Raw genomic sequence first — 26,834 nt, 5'->3', positions numbered from 1 at the left:
TAAACAATGAAACCCCTCAATGTCTGAAAACAAAATTTCTGGCACCAAAGTCTGAGAGACTTTCACAAGGATTTTATTCATTGAAGATAAACAAATGCTTCCTTGGAATGGGGGTACAGACATTACATGCAGTAGGAGCCTATGTCAGAGCAGACAAGAATTGCCCTGGTAAGCGGAAGAGCTCTGTACAGCCCATCATGTGGTTCATACACATCCTGTGATGTTAGCCAACAACTAACAAAGGGCCTGGCCCTGCTCAAGTAAGGACTCCTTCTTGGCGGGTGGGGGCGGAGAGAAAAAGCAGTACCACTCAGGTGGCAAAATGCTTCATGTTTTGGGGTGAGATTTGAAGCTAGAAGAAAAAGTAGGAGAACAGGAGAATATTGTCTAGTCTAGCTTGTATTAAGTCAGTTCACAGAGCATTTCAATTTATTGCTACATAATATTTCAGGTTAAAAATACAAGTACCAAATATTCCTCTTGATTTAAAATAGTATTGTGTATCCTGTGATTAGTTTATAGAGAAAAATGCTAACAACAGAGAAGTCTAATTTTTTTAAAGAGAAAAAAAGATTTTAAGATAATTGTTAAATTCTCTCCTATCAGTTTATAAAGATACACACACACAGATATATATGTAGATATGTAAGTCAGAGAAGAAGTTCTAGTACCATTTGATAACCTTAATCTACTTTCTGATATAGTGGTAGAATAAATACAAATTATTACTTAGAATCATAGCATTTTAAACTTTGAGGGGATCACAGAGATCACCTAGTTCAATATTTGCCAAATAGCTTGGAGAATATTAGTTTCCCATATCATGTTAATGCTTGTTCTGTCAGGGGGAAAAAAACAGTTTTGTGCTTGAATAAGTTAGGGAAACGTTGGGTTCAATAAAATTTAATAAATGTTGGGGCGCCTGGGTGGCTCAGTTGGTTAAGCGACTGCCTTCGGCTCAGGTCATGATCCCGGAGTCCTGGGATCAAGTCCCACATCAGGCTCCCGGCTCAGCGGGGAGCCTGCTTCTCCCTCTGACCCTCTCCCCTCTCATGCTGTTTCTCTCCCTCTCTCTCTCAAATAAATAAATAAAATCTTTAAAAAAAAATTTAATAAATGTCTTTACTTCAGGAGTTCTAAGGGCTTTTAATAAGCTAGTGTTCATGGTGACATCAGCTTGCATTTCCAAAATTTATTTAACACTTTTTATTCCTGTAAAACTAATAATACCTCATAAAATACTAGTTACCTATCTCCTTAGAATACAACTTAAGAAGAGCTAACTGATCTTGTCCAATGTTTTATGTTATAAATTAAACAACACTGGCCTGAAAAGGTTATGTCACTGGCTCTATATTACCTATAATTTATAAGTGGCAGAATCAAGATTTGAATGCAGACTTCCTGATTGCCAGTCCTGTGGATTTTTCCCCCTACTCTACCACTATTAATATGTATCTGAACTTTCATAAAATATTCATCTACAATCATGTTACTTTTACCCATGAAAGTCTTCATTTGGGGACCAATCTCCAGGTTCTTCCAAAGAATTAGAAGGGGGATTTACATCTTCATCAGAATCCCAGACATCCATTCCAAGATTACTAGAAGAAAAATATAAATAAAAAAATTTTAAATTCTATCAGAAACAAGGTCATATGCTTTTTGACACATAAGTTAAGCACAAAATAAGGCAGAAAAAAAGCGTATCTGCACTCCATTTGCATCTTGGAAAAATCTGTGGATATTTTGCCATTTTGCCTTAGTGAAAAGAATAAAGCTTAAGAACGATGAGGTTAGAGGTCATCAGTCAAGCAAAATTTTAGGATGTTAGGATTTTTGAACTTTGAGGATGTAAACAGTATCTCCTGTGGCCAAGAGATCATAAAAATTAAGGGCTTCAGGCATACGCACTGTGAGGAAGGGTTAACGGAAGAGATAAAGGGGGTGTGGGAATAAGGTCAGGGGTACTAAAGTACTAGACATCAGACTTCCCTAACTCTCCCCTTCCGTATACCTCCTCTGATTACCCACACTTTCACTATCTGAAATTACCTTATTTGTTAATGCCTTTCTCCAGTACCATGCATCCAGTCACTGACTCTTCCATTCAGCAAATATTTGTGAGGTGCCCAAAATGTGCCAGGCACCGTTCAAACACTTAGAGGCATGGTAATGATCAAATCAGGCAAGTCCCTGCTCTCAAAGGAGAGGTAGACCATAAACAAGTACATAAATGATATCATTTCTGATAGTAATAAGTGCTTTGTAGGAACTCCAAGGTAGTATAATAGACAATGACTGGGAAAGAGGGACAATATTAAATAAGACAGGAAAAGCTGACTCTCCGACATGGTGACATTTGAACAAAGAAGTCAGCATGCAAAGATAGAGCATTCCAAGTAGAGAAAATAGCAGTGCAAAATTCCCTCACATATGGCCTTGTGAGACTGCACAGAGACTTAGAAGCTTCATGAGGAAAGAGAAAGAGTCTGTCTTATTCACTGTTGACTTCTCAGAGCCAAGCAGAGTGCCAGGACACAGTAGGTACTCCATAAATACTTGTGGAATGGAAAAGGATGGGTAGTGTGTTCTGTATCGTAACACCTAACCCTTTGTATATATGAGGGCTTTACTCACCACTCTTCCCAGCCTTTACAGCTGTTTAGCACTATGCCTGGCATATAGAAATGCTTAACAGAATTCCTGAGCAGTATATCAGAGATGTTGAATGAATACTGTATCTTTATTGGAGAAGATTAAAATTAAATGGGAGGTATTCTTTAGGAATGCCTCCCTGAATTTATGTTAAAAGACACTTAAGATTTTTGTATTGTTACAATGTTGTTTAGTTTCAAAAAGTAGAAAAATGACATCTGAACATGCTATAAAGGCAATCTTCTCAGGGATAAAGGCCAGAGAAGAAGGCAAAGAAGAGTTATATCTTAGTGTCTATAAATGACAATCACTACCTTAGGAGAATATTAATATTGAGTTCAAAAATTATTTTCCTAAATTCTAGTAAAAAGGATACTAGCGTTGTTATGGTACATTTCCTCAGGTAAAGGCTATAAAAAGCACAAGGAAAAGATTTCAAATGGAAGAAAAACACGAGAGAGAAAACTTAATTGAATAGCTCCTGTAAGAAATAAGAAATGAATAACCAGTAAGGTTTCCTCCCAGAGTACTTGAGTAAATACTAAGAAGGAAATCCCTAGCTCTCAGGCCAAATTCAGTTTTTGGTTAAATTTTATTTAGCCTCTTAAACTCTGAAAGAAGATAATGCTTTAGTGCATTATAAAACAGATGTTGTATTTAAAAAACAAATATAAAAGCCATTCTTTTTATAAGCTATTATATAAACTTTCCCAAACACCTATGATTTGAAAAGAAAATGTTCCCTACAGAAGTGTGAGATTTTGTATGAAGTTCAGGTGTGAGAAAGATTTGGGGGGTCACATGGTAAAAATAAGAGCTGAAATGACAAGAAAATGGAGTACAGGAATAAAAGCCAGAGACAAAAGACAGTCTTATCAAACATCTACAACAGGAAGGAAGAAGAGGAGACAACTAAGGTGAATGGAGCTATGAGACTATTAAGAGGCAAACTTGGATAGTATTTTGTCCAAAATAAAACATTTAAAGTATATGTAGAGAGTGGTTAATGATGCCAGATGTTGCAAAGAAAAGCTGTAGGAGGTGGCTAGGTTGTTGTTGATCTCTGAGAAGGAAATTTTAAGTGGTAAAAACAAACTGGATACATTTAAGCAGAGAATAAGAAGGTAAAGAAATGGAGGCAGTGATCCCAGACAAGTGTTTTAAAAATTGGATAATGGATCAAAAGAAGGGAATGGTAGTTTGTACAAGATGTAGAAAACAATAGAACGCTTCTAGGTATTTTTAAAATTCTGTATACCTAAGGTATAAAATGTGATGATGTGATATACATATACACTGTGAAATAATTGTTATAATTAAGCCAATTAACACATGCATCACTTTCACATAATGTGTGCACGTGTGTATGTGTTAAGAATTTCAAGTATACAGTGCATTATGGTTATCTATAGTCACTATGCCATATGATAGATCTCTAGAAATTACTCATCTTACATAACTGAAACTTTGTACCCCTTGACTGACAACTCCCTATTCCCCTGCCCCCCACTCAGTCCCTCATGACCATTCTACACCCCGCTTCTATGAGTCTATTTTAGATTACACATTTAAGTGAGACCACCAGCATTTGTCTTTGTGTGTCTGGATTATTTCACTTAACATAATGTGCTCCAGGTCCATCTATGTTACTGTTAATGGCAGATTATTTTTTAAGGCTGAATAATATTCCATTGTGTGTATGTACTGCATTTTCTTTGTCTATTAATCTGTTGATGGACATTTAGGTTGTTTCCATATCTGAGCTATTGGGAATAATGCTTCAGTGAACATAGGAGTGCAGGTACCTCTTCCAGATCCTGATTTCAATTCCTGATTTTCAATACCCAGAGGTGGGATTGCTGGGTCATATGGGTAGTTCTATTTTTAATTTTTTAAAGTAATCTGTGTGCCCGATGTGGGGCCCAAACTCATAACTCCTGAGATCAAGAGCTGCAATGCTCTACCAACTGAGGCAGCCAAGCACCCCCTATTCTTAATTTTTTGAAGAACTTCCATACTGTTTTCCATAATGACTGTGCCCATTTACATTCTAACCAACAGTGTACAAGGGTTCCCTTTTCTCCATATCCTGAGTTATTTTTTCTTTTTTAATAATGGCCATCCTAACAGGTGTGAGGTAATATCTATTTGTTGTTTAATTTGCATTTCTCTGATGATTATTGACATCAAGCATCTTTTCATATACCTAATGGCCCATTTATGTGTCTTCTTTAGAGAAATTCTATTCAGGTCCTTTGCCCATTAAAGGTTTTTTTTTTTTTTTTTTTTTTGCTACTGAGCTTGCAAATATTTTCTCCTATTCTTAAATTGCCTTTTCAATTTATTATTTCCTTTACTGTGCAGAATCTTTTTAGTTTGATATAGTCCCACTTGTTTTTTGCTTTTGTTGCCTGAGCTCTTGGTGCCTTATCAAAGAAATCACTGCCAAGACTAATGTCAAGGAGCTTTTCCCCTATGTCTTCTTCCAGGAATTTTATGATTTAGTGACTTATATTTAAGTCTTCAATCTATTTTGAGTTCATTTTTGTGAGTGGTGTAAGACAGGGGTCTACTTTCATTCTTTTGCATGTGGATACCCATTTTCCCAGCACCATTTATTAAAGAGACTATCCTTTCCTCATTGTGTATTCTTGACACCCTTGTCAAAAATTAGTTCACTGTATATGCAGGAGTTTCTGCGTTCTCTATTCTGTTCCATTGGTCTATATGTTTGCCTTTATGCCAGCACCATATTGCTTTAATTACAGTAGCTTTGTAATACAATCTGAAATCAGGAAGTGCAGTGACTCTGACTTTATTCTTCTTTCGCAGAACAGCTTTGACTATTTGAGGTCTTTTATGGTGCCATATAAATTTTAGCACTATTTTTTTCTATTTCCGTGAAAAATGCCATTGAAATTTTAATAGGGACTGCACTCAATCTAGTATGTTTGAAAGCAAGAGAAAAGTGACAAGGGAGGTTTAAGATATGAGAGGGGAAAGGGACGGTGACAATGAGATCCTACAGTTAGAGGAATCATATTCTGTAAAGATGGAAGTTTAAAAAAAAAGGAAACTTTTTTTCTAAGAATGAGGTAGAGACTATTAAAAAGAGAAGGGGGTAGTAAGTCATATATGAGAGTGACAATTAGACTCTATTGCTGATAAACATAAACCCTATCATAAGAAAGCAATGTGAATGAGGTAAAACAAACAGAAAGCCACTCTTAATTTAGGAACACAAAATGTATTATGTCTATTAATCATTGGGAAATGTATATTAGGGGCGCCTGGGTGGCTCAGTGGGCTAAGTGTCTGCCTTCGGCTCAGGTCATGATCCTGAGGTCCTGGGATCAGAGTCCTGCGTCGGGCTGCCTACTCAGCGGGGGACTGCTTCTCCCTCTCCTACTCTCCCTGCTTGTGCTCCCTCTTTCTCTCTGTCAAATAAATAAATAAAATCTTTAAAAAAAAAAGGAAATGTAAATTAAAACCACAATGAGATACCATTTCTCACCCACTAAAACAATAAATAAAAAAGATAGACAATAAGTACTGGCAAGAAATGAGTAACAGGAATCCTTATTTGGGAAAACAGTTGAGCAGTTTCTTAAAAAGTTAAGCATGATCATGTCATTTGTGGCAAAACAGATCTTAAGGGCATTATACTAAGTGAAATAAGTCAGACAAAGACGTGTATGATCTCACTTATATGTGGAATCTAAAAAAGCCTAATTCATAGAAAGACAGTATAATGGTCATTGCCAGCAGCTGGGTAGTGGAGTGGGTAGATGGGGAGATGTGGGTCAGAGGGTACAAACTTATAAAATGAAGAAGTTCTGGAGATCCAATGCACAGTAATATGACTATAGTTAACAATCCTATATTATATACTACTTGAAAGTTGCTAAGAGAGTAGATCTTAAATGTTCTCACCACAAAAAAAATGGTAATTATGTGAGGTGATCGAGGTGTTAACCAACCTTATTGTGGTCGTTATTATTCCACAACATATATGTGTATCAAATTATCACATGGTACACCTTAAACTTATGCAATGTTATATGTCAACTCTATCTCAATAAAGCTGGAAAAAAATTAAGCAGAAGTCTACCACATAGCCCAGCAATCCCCTCCCTAGATATCAATCCATGAGAAATGAAAACACATACCCACACAAAGACCTTCACATGAATGTTCTTATTAGCCGCACTACTGACAAAAGCCAAAAACTGGAAACAACTTAAATGTCCATTAACTGATAATGGACAGACAAAATGTGGTATATGAACATAGTGGAATATTATCCAGCAATAAAAAAGAACCAACTACTGATATATGCTATGGCATGGGCGAACCTCAAAAACATTATGCTAAATGAAGAAGTCAAACACAAGAGACTACATATTATGTGATTCTGTTTATATGAAATGTCCAGAAAAGGTAAATATATAGAGATGAAAAGGAGATTAGTGGTTGCCCGGGGTGGGGGAATGGGGATTAACAATCAATAAATATGAAGGATTTTATTAGGATGATAGAAGTGGTTTAAAGCTAATATACAGTGATGGATACACAACTTGGTAAATTTACCAAAAATCCTTGAATTGTACCTTTGAAATGGGTAAATTATATGATATATAAAATACACCTCAATAAAGTTGTTAAAATGTTTTATGCGTAATTTGGTTTGTCCATTAAATAACTAAAATTATTTGAAAATATAAAATTTCAAATTCACTCTAAATTACTTACATTTTTTATAATAAATAAAATTAGAAAATCCCTCATGTCCAATAAGAACAGACAGTAAAACAAACTGCTAAACTAAGTAGAATCAAGTAATGTTTTCTGCATTTAATGTTCTTGGTTCCTCTGAGCAAATATAGAAGGCCTGAAGACAACAGAATTTAAGCATTTAAGGGAGCTTCAGAGTTTGATCCAAATCCTTCAGTTTACCCCCGAGGTAACTGCCAGGAAAAAGGAAGACTTGACCAAGGTCACATGACAAGTTAGTGGCAGAACTAGACAAGAACTCAGCTCTCCTGACTTTCAATCTAATATTTTTTTCATTATACTCTGCAACCTCCCACATTTTCACAACAGGAACTGAGAAAAATTAGGAGGAAAATAACCCAAATTCATGGTGCTGTATATTTTGGTATTGATACAAATATTCTTGAGCTTTGTTTTAGGAGGCAGATAAATTACTTGGAAATAATTTGATCCTTTTACATGTTGCTTTTAAGAATCATTAGATAAACTAAGAGTAGTGTGCAGTCTAGGGCTAACTATTCCCCATTAGTGAGACAAGACCCTTTTGAGTAGTAACCTGTATTCTATCGACTAGGCCGCTTTCCAGTCTGGCTGGTGGGAAAAAGCACTACTCCTGGCTCTGTGTGAAAACCATTCCCTCTAACCTTCCATTAGTTCTTACCCTGGCCTCAGGTAGTCTCCTTCCACACAGGCACCTCTCTGCTGATCTAGAGAATTCTCTGTGTAGCTCTCTGCTCTCCAGCATAGCTGCGCTGGTCTCTCCGATCATTCTGTCTCCTGAACTTAGGGCAACTGTCTGGCTCTGCCATGACTCCCCCTTTCCTGTGCCATGGCCTGGAAGCTCTAAGGCAGTAAACTGGAGCAATCCTAGGTCATCTATGTCCACGGTTTGCCATTTCTCAGAGATAACTGTCCTTTATGCCTGATATCCAACTTCTTAAAAATTGTCTTTTCATATATTTTCTCTGCTTTTTAAGTTGTTTAGTTATTTAACTGTTAGTTAGGTGGGAGAGTAAATCTGGTTCCTGTTACTCTATCATGGCTGCAAACAGAAGGTCTGGTGCTATCATTTTTATCCTGCTCCGAAATCTTGGGTCTAAGAACTCTCCTACTTTACAAATTGGCTAATAAAATTTCCTCTCTTTTAATAGCCTTTTGTTTTACTTTTATCTTTTTTGAATTTTTAAAAAAGATTTTATTTATTTATTTGACAGAGAAAGAGCACAAGCAGGGGGAGAGGCAGAGGGAGAAGCAGGCTCCCCACTGAGCAGGGGGACCTGATGCGGGGCTCAAACCCTGGACTCTGGGATCATGACCTGAGCTGAAGGCAGACACTTAGCTAACTGAGCCACCCAGGCGCCCCTACTTTTATCTTTCAATAATCAGAAGCACAATTAAACTCTTAGAGTACAATACCTAACCTACTGAGCCACCCAGGCACCCCTCTTATAAATTCTTAAATATAAATAGTTCAGTAAGAAATACTTGGCAAAAGTAAATACTGGATTTAAGTATGGTGACTACTATGTCCAGTTTTACATAAAAATCCCTTTATAATAGCACACATAGAAATTGTATTATAAACATCTAAGCTGGAAACAGTCTTTCATCCCTTAAAATTAATATTGTATAGAGGTGTTATGTGAGCAAGATGGAGGGCTAGGAGGTGCCAATGGTCATCTCTCCCCAAAACAACAAAATAACTAACTACAAACTGATAAAAATGGCCTGAGAAAGCTCTGGACTACATCGAGGAAGCAGTAGAAACCTTGTGGAGCTCAGAAAACCAAGGATGGCCACATAGAAAAGCCTAGAAAGCATTTTACCTGCATCACCCCATCCCCCATTTCAGAGCAGCTTGGTGCCAGGAGGGATCCCTTTGGAGGGATTTCACCCCACGAGGGAAAAGGAGAGCAGCAGAACCCCAGTAAACCTCGTCTATGTAGCTGTTTGTGCACTATGGTGGGAATGTAAATTGGTACAACCATTACGGAAAACAGTGTTGTGGTTCCTGGAATAATTAAAAATAGAACTACCATCTAATCCAGCAACCCTACTCCTCGGAGTTTATCCAAAGGAATTGAGATCATCATTTTGAAGAGATCTCTGCACCCCATGTTCACTGCAGCATTATTCACAATAGCCAAGATATGAAAACAACCTAAGTCTTTCAATGTATGAATACAAAGAAAAGCTGGCAAATACACACACACAGGAATATCAGCCATAAGAAAGAAATCTTGCTATTTGCAACAACATAGATGAATCTGAAGGGCATTATGCCAACCGAGATAAGCCACAGAGAAAGACAAATACTTTCTGTGGAATCTAAAAATAGCCCAAAAAACAAAAAACCCCAGCTCATTTCAAAGAATAGAATTGTGGTTGCCAGGGCAGAGAGTGGCAGAGGAAACAGGGAAAATGCAGTTCAAAGGGTACAAACAGTCAGTTATAAGAAGCATAAGTTCCAGGATTTAATGTACAGCATGATGAATATAGTTAACAATATGGTATTGTAAACTTAAAAGATGCTGAGAGTAGATCTTAAGCATTCTTACCACAAAAAAAGAGTTAAGTGAGGTGGTGGATGTGTTGTTTTGTTCTTAGTAATCATTCCACAATATATACATATATCAAATCACCAGGCTGTACACTTTAACTATATACAAGTATTTGAAAATTATTGCTCAATAAAGTTGGAAAAATATTATATAAATATTAAATTTTATAAATTGTTAAAGTCTTGCTGCCGTTGGCTCTAATTTTAGGCTCTGGAGCTACATCTCTATTTGTGTGCTTCGAAAAACAAACACCTGATGTGTTTATGTCCCATTTAACACTTCCCACACTCCCTTCTTGTACGCTGGGAATTCATTTCTATAAAAGCAATAACCAGGGTCAGTGAAAATTTTGTTCATTGCATCTGGGAGCCAAAGGGCACCTGAAAAATCTATTACTAATTTCTCTCTTTGTGGAGGTCAAAAACCAAAGTGCTGAGAGAACTTAACTGCCCCAGTGCTATGTTATACGAGACCCGAGACCCGGTTATCACTCACCTTGGTTTCTCAGTGATTTAAAATTGTGATCTATAGAACTGAACTCAATACTGGAAATGTGGCAGAACCATATGTATAGTAAAACTACTATCTCCTTTGACCTCAATCTGAAACTTTAAATGCCAACCTTTAAAGTACATTAGCTTTTTGATCAGCTGTATCATACTACATCAAGTAAAATTCCTGTTTTTATCATCTGAACTACTAAGGCCTCCACATCTTGTCAGTGCAATTTAAAAAAAATCAACAATTGTAGGATTATACCTATTTCTCCATAAATCTCATCATATTGGTTTTAGCTCAGCAATTTGGCCTATTAATTTCAATTCTGAAACCTAAGCTTGTTATTATAGTGATTCTCAAATGTGACCTACTGGCAACAGAAATCATTCTGAATGCATTAAAAAAACATAAAAAATTCCTAGGCCCTTCTTCAGACATTCTGATTCACTAGGTATAGGTGAGCTAAAGAAGTCTACATTTAACAAGCCCTCAAGTAACCCCAAATAGCCATATTTGAGAATCACCGTTCTCTCATACCCATTGATCCAAAAATTGAAGACAGGTACTCAAATAAATACATATACACATATATTCATAGTAGCACTATTCACAATAGCAAAAAGGTGGAAACAGATGGGGTAAACTGGGTGATGGACATTTAGGAGGGCACGTGATGGAATGAACACTGGGTATTATATAAGACTGATGGATCACTGACCTCTACCTCTAAAACTAACAATACATTATATGTTAATTAATTGAATTTAAACAAAAAAATAATTACCACAAAAAATAAATAAAAAGGTTTAAAAGGAGGAAACAGCCCAAACGTCCATCAACAGATGAATAAACAGATTGTAGTGCATATACAATGGAACATTACTCAGCCATAACACGAAATGAAGTGCCGATATATGCTATACATAGATGAATCTCAAAAACATGATGCTAAGTGAAAGAAGCTAGTCTATTGTGTGACTCCATTTACAGGAATTATCAATAGGTAAACCCATAGGGACAGAACACAGATCAGTAGCTGTCAGGAGTTGGGGAAAGGGGTTAATGGTAAGCAGATGCTTTATGGATATGGGGTTTCTTTTGGGGTGATGAAAATGTTTTTCATTCAGTAAAGGTGGTGGTCACACAACACTGTAAAAGTACTAAACACCATGCAATCATTCACTTTGTTTTTTTTATTTTTTTAAAGATCTTATTTATTTATTTGAGAGAGAGAATGAGATAGAGAGAGAGAGAGCATGAAAGGGGGGAGAGTCAGAAGGAGAAGCAGACTCCCCGCTGAGCAGGGAGCCTGATGCAGGACTCGATCCCAGGACTCCAAGATCATGACCTGAGCTGAAGGCAGTTGCTTAACCAACTGAGCCACCCAGGCACTCACAATCATTCACTTTAAATTGGTTAACTTCATGTTTTATGAATCTCAACTCAAAAAAAAAAAAAAAGATAATGTGAGCCAGGTATTTAAGACATCTAGAAGGTTCAGGTAGATACCAGGATAGTAACCTGGAGAAAGTAACAGTATAGCATATTCTTCATGTTATAATAAGACAAAGTGCAGATGTATTTTATTCCAGCACCAAGGGAAGGAAATAAAATTAACCCACAGCAAATGGGAACAGTTTAGAACAGGGGTTAGGAAGCTAAGCAATTTGTTTTTGTAAATAGGTTTTACTGAACACAGCCTATTTGTTTATGTTGTCTATGGCTGTTTTAAGGCTACTGTGGCAGATATGTAACAGAGACGACATGGCCTGCAAGCCTACAGTATTTACTATCTGGCTCTTTAAGAAACAGTTTGCTGCCCTTTATAGAATGTACAGTCTTTAGGGCCAAGCCAGGTTCACATTGAAGCAAAGACCCAAAAGGAAAAGGCAAGAAAAAATAATAAGCCCATAGTCATGATGCCCTGTGAAGAGTTTCTGAAGTATTCAAAGCTTAAGTTTTGAAGGGTGGAGTAGACAATGATTAGGTGTTTGTGAATCTAATAAGAAAAACATCAAGTGAGCACTCACACCCACAGCAGGGAGGTATTTAGCTGTAATCTAGTTGGCTACAAAAACTTTACTAAAGCTTTGGAAGAAAGTTTTTACTTTCTCCAAGTCTAAAGTTCTCAATAAATACAATCCTTTGGGAGGGTAGTAGGTAGAATTTTCTGTGAACCAGCTCAATTCTGGATAGTTAAAAGAAGTTGAATGAGAAATACCTTCTTTTTACGAGTGACTAATCATAATGAGACTATTTTTTAAAAAGAATTAGCAATTAGCTCAAAGGGAAGCAGAAAACTTTCAGATTTTGCTTTCATCTTCATTCATAAGAAATATCTTCAGGGGTGCCTGGGTGGCTCAGTTGTTAAGCATCTGCCTTCTGCTCAGGTCATGATCTCAGGGTCCTGGGATCAAGCCCCACATCGGGCTCCCTGCTCAAGCGGGAAGCCTGCTTCTGCCTCTCCCACTCCCCCTGCTTATGTTCCCTCTCTCGGTGTCTATCAAATAAATAAATAAAATCTTAAAAAAAAAAAAAGAAATATCTTCAGACTCTGAATTTATTCATAGGAATTTTGTAAGAAATTACCTTCAGACTCTGAATTTAGTCTCTAAAGGCAAGGATATAAGTAAATAATGTCTACTTTCCCTATTTGGTACATGAATTTCAAGAGTCTTACAAAGCATGATCAGATCAAAGAATTTTCAGGAAAAAGGTAAAGGTGGCAGCAAAATCTCTCCAAAAAAATTCTCTCTAATCCACACTGCTTTCTCCTTATATGGATGTGAACAGTTATAGTGCTGGGTTAAGGAGAGGGATGGAACTACAAATAGGAAGGGACTTTGGGTCTTTATTTCAAATTTAGAACTTACAAAGTCTTTCCAAAAGTAACTTCCTCTTGCATCAGTTCAGTCTGGGCACAGCTTTACATCTCTTGTTTTTTGCTACCAGTAGTCTCTGGCTTAAATTTACGTACGCTATCCTAGGATCTTAAGGGCCAAGGCTCTGGGGAAGTAGGTCACGGTCAGTTCGTGGTTTTTATAAGATGGCAATGTTGCTTAGTCTCGTATTTGCAGATAATCTGCAAAGGACTTTAAAGCACAGAATAGCAGATATTATATTATTGCTTAAATTCTGGAATGGTTAGTCAGAGTATCACTCACATTTGTTGTATGGTTATAGTAATGAGCAAACAGATCCTACAGTTTCCTATGGATGTTTATCCTCTTTCCATTTCTTGCCAAATTTCTTTAACAAGTGGTCTCTAACTGCCCATTTTCTTACCTTTGCATTTTCTCTCCACTTACTTTTCTTTAATCTGCCTAGTTTAACAAACATCAGCAGTAAAGGAGTGTTAGATAATTTTAATTTATAGCTAAACTTAACATAGTTTGACTATGATACTTATCAGCTCAGGAAGGGAAGCTGTTGAAAATTCCCAAAATTGGGAATTACCATACTGGCCAAATGGAAAGTCAGTGGAATGAACAAATCTAGGGTCCTGGTAAGGACATTGAAGATGGCTGACAACAGGGTCCATGCTGGGTAGGGTCAACAGTCAAACCTAATCACAGGGATTGCTCCCTTTCTTCCTTCAGGGCTTTAGTCACATGTCACCTTTTTAGTGAGGCTTTCCTTGGTGATCCTTCTAAATCTCAACCTTCCCTACCATCACCTTGACATCCTCCATTCCCCTTTCCAGGTTTACTTTCTTCCATAGTAATTAACACTGAATCACAAGCTACATATTTTACTTATTTAAATTGTTTATTGTTTGCCTCCAACTAGAATATAAGCTCTATATTTTAGTCTGTTCTGTTTGCTGCTATGTCCCCAGCATCCAGAATGGTGCCTAGAATATATCAGATATTCGATGAATATTTGTTGAATTACTAAATTTCACTCTCAAAGTGAATAAACAAGCAAGTTGTATCCTGGCCCATCTTAAATTTTTTGTCTAGGTAACTTGTTTGGTGTAGTTTTTTTTTAAGATTTAATTTATTTGAGAGAAAGAGAGACAGAGAGAACATGAGCAGGGGCGGAAGGGGCAGAGGAAGAGAGAGAAGCAGACTCCCCGCTGAGCAGGGAGCCCGATTCAGGGCTTGATCCCAGGACCCCAAGATCATGACTTGAGCCAACGGCAGACGCTTAACCAACTGAGCCACTCAGGTGCCCCTGTTTGATGTGGGTTTTTTTGTCTGTCTGTTTTAAGTAGGCTCTGCCCAATGTGGGGCCTGAACTCACGACCCCGATCAAGACCTGAGCTGAGATCAAGAGTCAGATGCTTATCAACTGAACCACCTAGGTGTCCTGCTTGAGGTAGTTTTTAAATAAAGTGGGCAAAGGATTTCTTACCAAAGAAAAATATGTTCCTCTATGATGATACATAGTCTTAGTATCATGAATCAGTATAGACCTCAAGAAGTAAATGCATCTTTTATCTATTTACTATTAAAATAAACTGTGCTTTTTCTATTTTTTCTAAGATAGAATTTTTTTTTTTTATTTATTTGTTTGAGAGAGCGAGCGAGAGTGTGAGCGCACGTGAGGCAGGGAGGGGCAGGGGAAGAGGGAGAGAGAAACTTTAGCAGACTCCACACTCAGCACAGAGCCCCACGTGGGGCTCTATCTCACGACCCTGAGATCACGATCTCAGCTGAAACTAAGAGTCAGACCCACGTGCCCCTGAGCTGCTATTTCTAAAAGGCAATCTCAAACTATTATAATAGATGATGATCAAGAGTTCTATCAAAGAAGTCAAATCATTTACTTACTAAAGGGTACATTTTTCAGTTTACTAAGGTTGGAAGTCCATGAATTACTTAGTCAATGTATATGGTCTAGCACATTGGCTCCCGATCATGAGAATCTTTTAAAAATCAAATTCCTGACACTTCTCTCCTTAAACACCACACTAAACCTATTAAATTAGTAGCTTATATGGTGGGCCCTAGGAATCTGTCTTTTTAAGACATTCTCCAGCTATATCTACTATATTGCCAAGTCAAAGACTACCATTTTAGGAGAGGCATCTCAAGGCTCCTCTGATATGGTAAAGGTGACTGACTGGTAATACCTGTATACTTAAAGCTTTTTCAGTTCAAAATAATTTCTTCCATGCCCTATGATGCTCAATTTAGGAGATGACAAAGTCTGAATTTTTTGACAGGGTAACAATGGTAGATTTTAACTATGATTAATATTCTTTAGGATAGTTTCTTAAAACTTCTGAATATATTTAACACAAAAATCAGTTATGGCCAGCAGAGTGTCCTAATGATATGCATATTAGGTTTCTTTTGGTTTTTATATTTAACAATGAGAGTGTAACAAAGGTTTTAATTTAAGAAACCTGCAAAGGATAAGAAAGAAATCTACTAAAGGAGTAAGATCCTTGGATAAGATACAACTCACAGTCCAGTTTAAAATTTACCTTCTCATGGGTCGAGTTTTGAGATCCTTTAAGTACACACATCCATCTATTCGATGACCACGGGCCTCACCAAAAGCTAAGAATAATCAATGAAGGATTAATGTTGATCAAATAAAATTAATGAGATAAATTTTGTGACAAGATCCTTGGATTTTGCTCACCAACTAACAGATTATATAATAAAATGATTTATTATGGTAGCCGTGATGAGATCCTAAAAAGTTATAGATATTTTAATATAAAAACATTACTACCTTAATTTTTAATGTTCCCATGTTTTCTTTTCTTTTTTTGGAGTAAATGGCTATACGAAAAATCTAGTTAAAGTGTATTAAGTTGAAAAGCTATTAACGGAAAGGTAGTAACTAGAATAAAAAAGAAAAAATCATTATTATCCATATTTTAATCCATATTCATTTACATGGCACTAGACATTTTCATAAATTGGTCCTTGCTTTTAGCTGAACTTTCTAAAAATACCTTGAATTGCTGTATCTGGATGCCAGCCTTCAACATCGATAAGGTACCTGAATTAAAAATATCATTTTAATTTTACAGGATAAGTAAGCCTGAATTTTAAAATTTTCTTCTCAAGAAGACAGACTTGAAAATTTAGCACCTATATCATTCTTACCTACATATCAGATATCCTGTTCTGTTAATTCCATTGGTACAATGAACTCCAATGAGTTTATCTATAAAATGTAAAGAAACATTAAAAAGTATGAAAAAAATTAAGATGAGAAAAGCATAATAAAATAACATTTTATAAACAATTTATAATATAATTTTAAATAAAAATTCTACCACTAGTAGAATTCTTGGTCATTAAATTTAAATCTAGTATGTTAAAGGGACACTATGAAAGATTCAGGAAAGACACAGGCTTTCTGTGTTGACCCTGTTGTATTAAAAGGTGAATTTTTAAGGATAATCAAATGAAGGACAAAGTTTATATCATGATCATGAATAATATGTTTCAAACATTATTCAGAAAGAAATAATTTTAAACTTACTTCTTTGATCTTAATTAATTGCCTCTGCATTCAATGAAATGTACTAAGACTTTCTGATTAATAGAAATACCTATGACACCATTTCTCCTGTAAGGCACATTATTTGAAACCACAGTTGAAGAATTAAAAGTAAGATGAATCTACTGACCTTTGTGGATGGGCCAGGAACCTTTTTCTGCATGGTGGAAATGACCTATCTTAAAGAGTTTCCCTATCGTGAGGTTAAAAATTGAGTACTTCCCTAGAGAAGACGGATTTTGAGAGTCATATTCAAATTGGGTATCAATTCTGAGGAAATTTTTCAGTAAGATTCATGCTCTAGATGTTTTTTTCTTCACTTGTATTTACCTTACATTCACCTTTCCTATCCTCTCAATTGCCAGAACTTCTCAAAAGAGCTGATTTGCCACCTCTCTTCAGGACCATGTGTGAAGGAAGATTCAGGAAGCATTCATTTAGTGTTAGGACATTGTTTTCAACTGACAATGGGTTAAAACCCACATTTCCAAGTCTTTAAATTATTTTCAAATACCATAAATTTCTGGGTGAACATATTTAGAATCAGTTACAATAAGAGACTTTAGAAACCTGTTTTCATTATTTTGTAGACTGAATGAAATGGAATTCATTTTTGTAAAAATAACAGAACTAATTGATGGCCTTTTTATATTAGAAGAATCATTACTATCTGAAACACTTTTCCTGATATGTACATATTTTTTTTAAATATCTCCATATGGCTTTACACACACACACACACACACACACACACAAACACACACACACACTCACACAAGGGTGAGGTTTTCATTTGAGCAATGATAGCTGAGGTAATTCCAGCTGAATCTATCTGGCACCTCAGAGTTCAGAGTCTAGTAGGGGAAGAGCCATAAGTAAACAAAGCATTTATCATAATACATGATGAATGCACACCAATGTGTTATGAGAGTACATAAGAAACAGCCCTTAAATTTACACTGGGGCAGAGGAGGTTTCAGAGGTAGTTTGAAAGAAACACTGAGATAATCTTGAGAAATGAGAGGAAGTTCATCAAAAACAAGATGGGAAAACATTTTAAGAGAGTTGAGTGTGCAAATGCTAGGAGGATAGCACCTGTGTGGGAAATAATGTGAGACACACGTGAAAAAAATGTAGGAGGCTTTTAGAGGGGCACTGACTGGCTCAGTCAGTGACTGTGCAACTTAGGATCTCAGAGTCATGAGTTTGAGTGCCATGTTGGGTGCAGAGATTACGAAAAAAAAATAAACTTATATAAAAAAGAAGTTTTTAGAAAGGAAGCCAAGAATCAGGTCATGAAGAATCATGTTAAGGAATCTGGTGCTTATTAGATGGGATACCACTGAAGGATTTTAAGCAAGAAAATGACCTAATCAGATGTGCATTTTACTTTTATTTTATTTTTATTTATTCATTTGAGAGAGAGAGAGAGAAAGCACAAGGAGAGGAAGCTGCAGAGGGAGAGAAGCAGGCTGCCCGCTGAGCAGGGAGCCCGACGTGGGGCTCGATCCCAAGACCCCAAGATCATGACCCGAGCTGAAGGCAGTCACTTAACCGACTGAGCCACCCAGGTGCCCCAGATGTGCATTTTAGACAGATAAATTCATGGACGTCTGGAGGAATGAACGGTGGGAGGAGAGGCAAGAAATCTATGCAAGAGGCCATCATAATAACCCAGATCAGAGAGGGTGAGAGTAGATGTGGGAGGTACGGGCAGAAGAAGGAAGCTTAAGAGTTCAGTTTTGACGTGTTCAGTTTATTGGTGCCAGATGAACCCCTTGGTGGATACAAGGTGCATGTGAACAGTGACATGGAGCTCAGGAGAAAGGTCTGTGCTAGAGATACAGATTTAGGGGGCCAAAGTTGAAAATAGGAGAAGATGAGGAAAAGTGAAGTGAGGCTGCTGCTTCTTCTTCTTCTTTTTTTTTTTTTTAACAAACCATTTGGGATTGGGGAAGGAGTGGAAGGACTGGGAGGACAATGAGATCTGACATCCAGGATCTCCCCAGCTTTGCAGTTGCCAAAAGCAGGACAGATTCTTAAGAACAGTAGGCATCAAGGATTTGAGTAGAACAAAAGGCAGAGAGGAAGTGGTGGTGGTGGGGGGGTGAAGGTGGATTATTAGCAAAGAAAACTTGAAAAAGGAAATTATTAGCTAGAAAACTGAAAAACACTTAGATAGAAAAGAAAATGAGGAAAACAGTATCATAGAAGCCAAAAGGAAAATTTTAAGGAAGGAATGAACAGCAGAAGTTAAGCTTACAGAGATTCAAGCAAGATAGGGATGGAAGATTGAATTTCTACAATCTTCTAATTGAACTACAATTAGAGAGCTGTAGAAATCAGATTATGGGTGGTCAATAAAAATCTCTTTAGTGAACAGTAATGGAATGGACACAATGAGTGGGGACAACTCTCCTAAAAGTGTAATCAGCAGAGGAATGAAATGGAGAACGAAAGAAAGAATTAAGATTGCAAGATGGAGAAGTGAGGATGATTTTAAGATACAGGAGAGGCCCGTGCTTGTTCACATGTTGGTATTACAGAGTTGAGAATAAATGAAGAAAATGTCCTGAAGGCAGGATTGGAGGAGAGGTAGTGGTCTGGTCTGCTATTCCTAGGAAAGCAGAAGGAAGAATATGCGAGTATAGATACAGGTGAGAGTAAGAAAGGGACCTCTGAGAATTGGGAAGATATGCCACCTGAGTTGAGGAAGTGTGATGTAGGCACGATTCAGAAACAGAAGAGCGAGCTGGCTGGGGACAGGGAGAGGACTGCCAAGCAGCAGTAAGAACCCAGCTGAAACCCTTAACCATCGACCCATGGTGGCACCCAGCCAACACTGTGGAGGTATTTTCTCTAACATGCGCAGAAGGGAAAGACTGTTCAATTAAACTAGGGTTGAGTATTTTTGCATTAGAATTTAGAAAATATTTCTTAAGGATCTACTGGTGACTAACTTTTGGAATAAAGATAAAAAAGGGATATGTATTGTTAAAAAGGAGACAGTAGCCCAAACTGGAATCACTTATGCTAAACCCCACCAAGATTTAATACCTAGCCTAAGTGCAGCTTCAGCTTCTCCAAGAAATGTGACTTTTCATCAGTCAACTTGGAATTTCCTGGGCAGCACAAGGAGATAATCTGATAGACCCTTTGCGTTCCCTATAGGAGGGTGGCCTTACCTAAAACAATATGTTCTTTGCTAATAATTTCCTCTCTGCATTTAAAAACCTCTCCTTTTCTGGATGGAGCTCCTTTCTATTTGCTAGATGGGATGCTGCCCATTTCATGAATCATTGAATAAGGCCAATTTGATCTTTAAGTTACTCAGCTGAATTTTTGTTATTTAATAGTATCTTTTCAGTCTATATATGAAATCTTCTTTTTACAGATTTTTTTTCTCCACTTGGTTTTTAAAATCAAGAATTTAAGATCATATCAATGTTCTAGTACCCAAAGCATCACAAACTTTTGGTACCACAGACTAAAATATAACCTTACACTGCCCAGTAGTATCTAGATTCATTAAATCTGTCTTCCTAAGATAAATAGCTTAACTAATAGCAATTAGCCCCTCTCCCCTCTGCCTAGTCTTTGGGGAAAATAAGCTTATGAAGCTGTTTTTGATTTGTTGGGACAGACGCAGTAAGAAGTAGAACCTGTGGGTTCAGATTAAGACTGCTGTGTGCAGCTGGCACTGTAACCATTCCCATCAGCCTGAAACCCTGAAATCAGTTCTACTTCTCAGGCTCTTACTGTACAGCTGGTTCAAGGGGAGCCGTGAGCAACGCATCAGAAATAAGCCACTTCCCAAGAAGAAGCAGGCCTCTTCCCTAAGTCCAGGAAACTAGGTAGGCAATACCAACCTCATTCTTTTCTTTCTGTTCATTTACCCCCAAAATGGGTTTCTTGTCCTTTTTATATTTCCGGGTGTAAAAAATTTCCTTAATTCAGAAGACTGATGCAGGAAAGTAAAAGAAAATTGGTATTTATTGTAATTACTTAGCTCAGGTACAAGGAAAGGACAATGAGAAGAGAGAAGTTAAGAAAACTAAAAGTGTTGGGAAAACAGAGTTGATTTTATCAGCCAGTGGGGCAGGCAGGGTAAGGGACATAAAAGAAACCCAGAAGGACTAATAGGCAGGGAGAGAAAGGAAGGAGTCCAGAGAGAATCAGACCTAGTGGGAGTAAGAGAATGAGAAATCTGAAGAGTGTAGGTGTCATCAGAGAAATCTACGCTATAGCCATGCTATCCATAAGTAGCATCTATGAGCCACTGAGACTAATCCTAGGTACACTCTAGTTTATGAATTTTGAAGTTTAGTAGCTCTTATGACCCAGACAAACAGGAAATCACTAGCGTGAAGATGCTCATGTGGCCAGATCACCTCTGAGGTCTTCCAGTCTACAAGGAAGACTCTACCAGAAGTAAAGGTAAGTCCTTGACCACTAAGCATTGAGAACACTTGGATAACACTTTGTTTTTTTAAAGCAACCTTTTAAAACTATGAAATACATTTCCATTATAAAAAAAACACCTTAAACACAGGAAATATAAATACGAAGACAAAAATCACCATCAGATGCCACTATTAACATTGTGATGTTTATCCTTTTGGATACGTTTGCTCACGTTATTTATAAATATAATTATACAGTGACATTGTCATTTAAAAATATCTTGCAAACATTTTGCCAAATCACTGAATATTTTTCTTTTACTTGGTTTTTAACAACTGCCTATTATTCTATGTGTATGTAAATGCCATAATTTAATCAATTTCATGTTAATGATCCTTTAGGTGTCTTCCAGTATTTCAATATTAAAAACATATCAGTGAACATTCTTGTTCACATGTTTACATACACTTCTGTTTATTTAGGGAAGACATTCCCCAAAATACATTCATGGAGTTAAAAATTTTCCAAAAGACTTTAAGTTTTATCTTTCTTTTCTATATGAAGCCAAACTGTACACCAAAAAGACTAAGATGTACCTCATTTTCTGCTACATAGTCTTTCAAGAAAAGTTATTTCTAAGTCAATTTTAAAATACTGAGTTATATTTTTATCTGTCCTGAGAGTGTCAGCATTTAAGGAATGCTGTAGGGAATCCATTTGTAAAGCAAAGAATCATCCTCCAATGTACCTTTTCTGTATGCTTTACTTTCTCCAAACCAAGTTTTCTTTAAGTGAGGGGCATGCATACATTGCAATCTAAAGGGAAATCTTTGATAATGTCCTTTTAACTAGAAGTATTTAAGCAAAATATGTATATCATCTTTAAGTGGTCTACAATAATTTCTATTAAAATAATCTTTGTCAATTAAATAAAAACATTTTGTTTACATTAAAGGTTATTAATTACCATTTTCTGCATTTTCCCACAGGAACTTTCTGACCCACTTTTTGAACTGCAGAATAGTAGCATTGTCAGGGACTTCAAGTCCAACAGTATAAAGTTTTTTATAATGAATACTTTTAGGTAAATCCTAGAAACAAAGGATACAGAATACAACAATTATAAGTTATTAAAAACAAATTCTTCAACCTAATGAAACTTACCATTCCGTATTTTTTAAATCAGGCACAATGATTTTACTGAAGGCACACTTTAGATCAATTTGTGTAGAACTCTCTTGTTTTTTATTAAAGATTTTATTTATTCTGAGAGAGAAAAAGAGAGAGAGTGAGCACTCGTGGGCAAGTGGGGGTACGGGCAGAGGGAGAAAGAAAATCTCAAGCAGACTCCCTGCTAAACATGGAGTCTGACATGGGGCTAAAGTTCATGACCTTGAGATGGTGACCTGAGCTGAAATCAAGAGTTGGAAGCTCAACTGACTGAGCTATCCAGGTTCCCCTATTTTTGTGGAACTCTTTTGTAGTCCACATGAAAAGAGGCTATAAAAGAAGACCAATTCCTACTGGCCAATGACAATCATGAGTTAAGGATTCAAATGATTAAGCAGACACAGGTTCAACCTAATATACAAGCTTAAAGTGTAAACTCCAGGGGCTCCTGGGTGGCTCAGATGGTTAGGCATCTGCCTTTGGCTCAGGTCATGATCTCCAGGTCCTGGGATTGAGCCCCACGTTGGGCTCCCTCCTCAGTGGGGAGTTTGCTTCTCCCTCTCCCTCTGCCTCTCCCCCTGCTTGTGCTGTCTCTCCCTCTCTCTCAAATGAATAAACAAAAAAATCTTAAAAAAAAAGAAGTGTTAACGCCACAGTTGGTGTTACAATTCAAGATATCAGCTTAGGCTATGTAGTAAGCCTGTTCCCTGACTCATTCTTCGGTTTGCAAGGGAGTCTAAAGTGGAGACCCTAAAAAGAGAAGGGCTAATGTCATCATTTAAGTAAAATCAATTAATCAACTAACAATATTCATCTGAAGAATATCAAGGTTGGTGATGAGTATAAATGCATATTGTCAGATCCTAGGAGCAGATAATAGTTTTGGAAAAATAAGGATAATGACCTTTGAACAGTTATATGTCAAAAAATCACATAACAAACGACGTGGATGGAACTGGAGGGTGTTATGCTGAGTGAAATAAGTCAATCAGAGAAAGACATGTATCATACAACCTCACTGATATGAGGAATTCCTAATCTCAGGAAACAAGCTGAGGGTTGCTGGAGTGGTGGGGGGTGGGAGGGATGGGGTGGCTGGGTGATAGACATTGGGGAGGGTATATGCTATGGTGAGCGCTGTGAATTGTGCAAGACTGTTGAATCACAGATCTGTACTTCTGAAACAAATAATGCAATATATGTTAAGAAAAAAAAAAGAAGAAGATAGCAGGAGGGGAAGAATGAAGGGGAGTAAGTTGGAGGGGGAGACGAACCATGAGAGACAATGGACTCTGAAAAACAAACTGAAGGGGGCGCCTGGGTGGCTCAGTTGGTTAAGCGACTGCCTTCGGCTCAGGTCATGATCCCAGGGTCCTGGGATCGAGCCCCGCATCGGGCTCCCTGCTCGGCGGGAAGCCTGCTTCTCCCTCTCCCACTCCCCTGCTTGTGTTCCCTCTCTCTGTCTCTCTGTCAATTAAATATATAAAATCTTTAAAAAAAAAAAAAAGGAAAAGAAAAACAAACTGAGGGTTCTAGAGGGGAGGGGGGTGGGGGATGGGTCAGCCTGGTGATGGGTATTAAAGAGGGCACATTCTGCGTGGAGCACTGGGTGTTATGCACAAACAATGAATCATGGAGCACTACATCAAAAACTAATGATGTAATGTATGGTGATTAACATAACAAGAAAAAATTTAAAAAAATAAAATAAAAAAATTGCATAACAGTCCAGGAGAAGCTGTAAATGTTAGGCCTTGAAAAATAGGTATAGTTTTAGACAGGGAGGGAAAGAAAAAAATTCCAAGTATCTGGAATGACTTGAGGCACAGAATCAAGAATGTTCACGAGATAGTGGAGATGATTTGTGTAAGAAACAGAAGAGCATGATGAGAAGGGGGTCAGATTAAATTGGGCCTTGAAAAACAGAGAGAGGAGTTTAGATGTGATGTATTCAAACAGTGGGGAGGGCAGAGAGAACTGAGATTTTTTTTAGGAAGGACCTGGAGTGGGCATGAAAATTATGTTTAGGCACAACTGGTCAAAGAAGGATAAAAAAGGCTAGCTACTGAATAATGAGGTAAAAGATCTGGAGAATATGAGACACATTTAAGAAGAAAAAAATCTATAGGGTTTAGTCCTTGACCTGATGTCGGGTACCCAGAAGACACAGGACTCAGGTGATCTGAACCTGACTGATAGGCTCAGTAGTGGTGCTTTCAGGAGAAACAGGAAAGCTGAAGAGATTGCGAATTTGTATTTTTGGGAAGGAGTCGTATAGAAGTAAAGAAATGATGGTGTGGGGGTGCCTGGGTGGCTCAGTCATTAAGCGTCTGCCTTCGGCTCAGGTCATGATCCCAGGGTCCTGGGATTGAGCCCCGCGTCGGGCTCCCTGTTCAGCGGGAGGCCTGCTTCTCCCTCTCCCATTCCACCTGCTTGTGTTCCCTCTCTCGCTGTCTCTCTGTCAAATAAAAAAATAAATAAATCTTAAGGAAAAAAAAAAGGAAGAAATGATGGTGTGTTTAGTTATATGTATGTTGAAATTTGACAGGGCAGCAAGATATCCAAGACTAAATGTCACCTAATCAGGGCAGGAATGACAGATGACATCTTTGATGGCACTAATCCAATTGAATAGCAAGGCTCAAGAGTTATTCTCCTCTAGAACAAGGTTTTAAAATTCTCTTGCTCTCCATAGCCCTTAGCTAAGTCATGTTGCTAAGACTCAGGACAGGGAGGGTAGGACTGGAGGATGAGGAGGCCTAGTGGATGCTAATATTCTGCTTCAGCCAGCACAATTCCCTGTTTATCTGCTTTATATAATGGGCTTCAGAGCAAGAATTGAAAAGATTTTGCTGCAAAAAAAAGTTCAAAAAACGCTGTTGTACAGTAATATGCATCTCATGTTTTTTCTTTTATTTTTTTTCTGTTGCTTTCTTTTCTATCATGTTACTCTTTCCCTGTTTCCTTACTCCTTCGGTGCTTTTCTTTTTTATTTCTATCTACAATAATTTATTCTATATATTTGTTCTCTCAGAAGAAAAATATTCCATTTTTTCCTCTCTGCACAATCCATGATTTTAGAAAAAAAGGTATTATATGATTATGTGAAGAATTAAGAAGATTTCGAAGAAATTACATGAGAAATTCTGAAATTTGTATTAAAATAACCATGAGAGTTACTTTCTAAATGCAGTATTAAAAAATCTTTTCTATTTCAAGACATATCTATGATAACAAAATACATCTGTAACTTTACCTTAACTTCATAATATCTTGTGGTGTATGTTAGATCGATAATTAATCCAAGCTCCACATTTAATGCTTTTATTGCACTAATCAAATCCTTTGGTGTAAACTTCTGGGTTGGAGTAAGTCTCTGATTAACTGCCTATAATGAAAAATGAAAATAAGGTTACAAAATACAGATAAAATGTACTTAACATAAAACAAACAAGGAAGAGAAAAAACATAAGACAAAAAGAATCAGTGAAAACTGTCATAGCTTTAAGAACACTGGCAAAGCTCATAATGAATTGGAGCTGTGAAAAGAGCCTAAACATATTTACATCATTTGCTTCAGTGATTTTACATATGTCCTGTCACCAAGGACTCGGAACATTTCAAAAACGGACTGTCCTGCTTGGATCCACTGGAATTTTCTTGCACCAAATTCAGTTTGAATAAAGTATTAACCACTAGTGAAAAATAATTTTGTAGTAGAGTTCTCATTTGAACTGAGGCTTTGAAAAGTTAAATTACTTGTCCAACATCACAGTCTAGATGGCAGTCAAGATTTTAACCCAGAAATTTTTACCTTATCCAGCTCATGATACCAGTCTGACTCGTTTGATTAAATGTTTGTTTTTCTCCCAGATATAAAGGTTCTAAGTTTCCATGTTTATATTAAACAGAGTGTAGAATTTTTAAAATGTTATCAGATGTTATATATGGATTGTCTGGAGATAAATCTATAGTTTTGGTCAACGTCTATAAACTTACCAGCATTCTTCTAGACTGCTGTATTTGTTATTGCTCTCAGTGGTGTGTGCTGACTGTACAACAGATTTGATTTTTGTATTATATGATTAATAAAAACAATTAGTTAACATAATGTACTACAGAGCCAAATATAAACAATTCTAAAAAATTAATTCAATATAGCACTGGGTGTTATACGCAATCAATTTGGAAATAAAAAGAAATGAACTGTATGCTACAAGATGAATGAATCTTGAAAACATGCTAAGTTAAAGTAGCTAGTCACAAAAGGTTGCAGACTTTATGATTCCATTATATGAAATG

General features: G+C 37.0%; 1 protein-coding gene across 2 annotated transcripts in view; it reads right to left on the bottom strand.

Annotated features, from left to right (window-relative positions):
* LOC114205492 (RNA/RNP complex-1-interacting phosphatase-like) overlaps positions 1-26,834 on the bottom strand; it is a 51,684-nt gene that overhangs the window by 4,805 nt on the left and 20,045 nt on the right. The window contains exons 3-9 of one of the 2 annotated variants that reach the window (XM_028099006.2): positions 25,789-25,920; positions 22,330-22,453; positions 16,559-16,619; positions 16,405-16,451; positions 15,925-16,000; positions 1,503-1,604; positions 58-352 (exon numbers count right to left, since the gene is read on the bottom strand). In XM_028099006.2, the coding sequence (XP_027954807.1) occupies positions 328-352; positions 1,503-1,604; positions 15,925-16,000; positions 16,405-16,451; positions 16,559-16,619; positions 22,330-22,453; positions 25,789-25,920 (567 nt within the window). In that variant the 3' untranslated portion in view covers positions 58-327. Of the gene's footprint in view, positions 1-57; positions 353-1,502; positions 1,605-15,924; positions 16,001-16,404; positions 16,452-16,558; positions 16,620-22,329; positions 22,454-25,788; positions 25,921-26,834 lie in introns of those variants that run through there. The other variant, XM_028099005.2, reaches the window with a different exon arrangement.

Source organism: Eumetopias jubatus, unplaced genomic scaffold (genome assembly GCF_037043125.1).
Source record: "Eumetopias jubatus isolate StellerSeaLion01/CBP00866 unplaced genomic scaffold, mEumJub1_p1.0 scaffold_17, whole genome shotgun sequence".
In the NCBI taxonomy this organism is placed as follows: domain Eukaryota; kingdom Metazoa; phylum Chordata; class Mammalia; order Carnivora; family Otariidae; genus Eumetopias; species Eumetopias jubatus.
The sequence above is the reverse complement of the archived record's forward strand: the minus strand, read 5'-3'. Positions and strand labels throughout refer to the sequence as shown.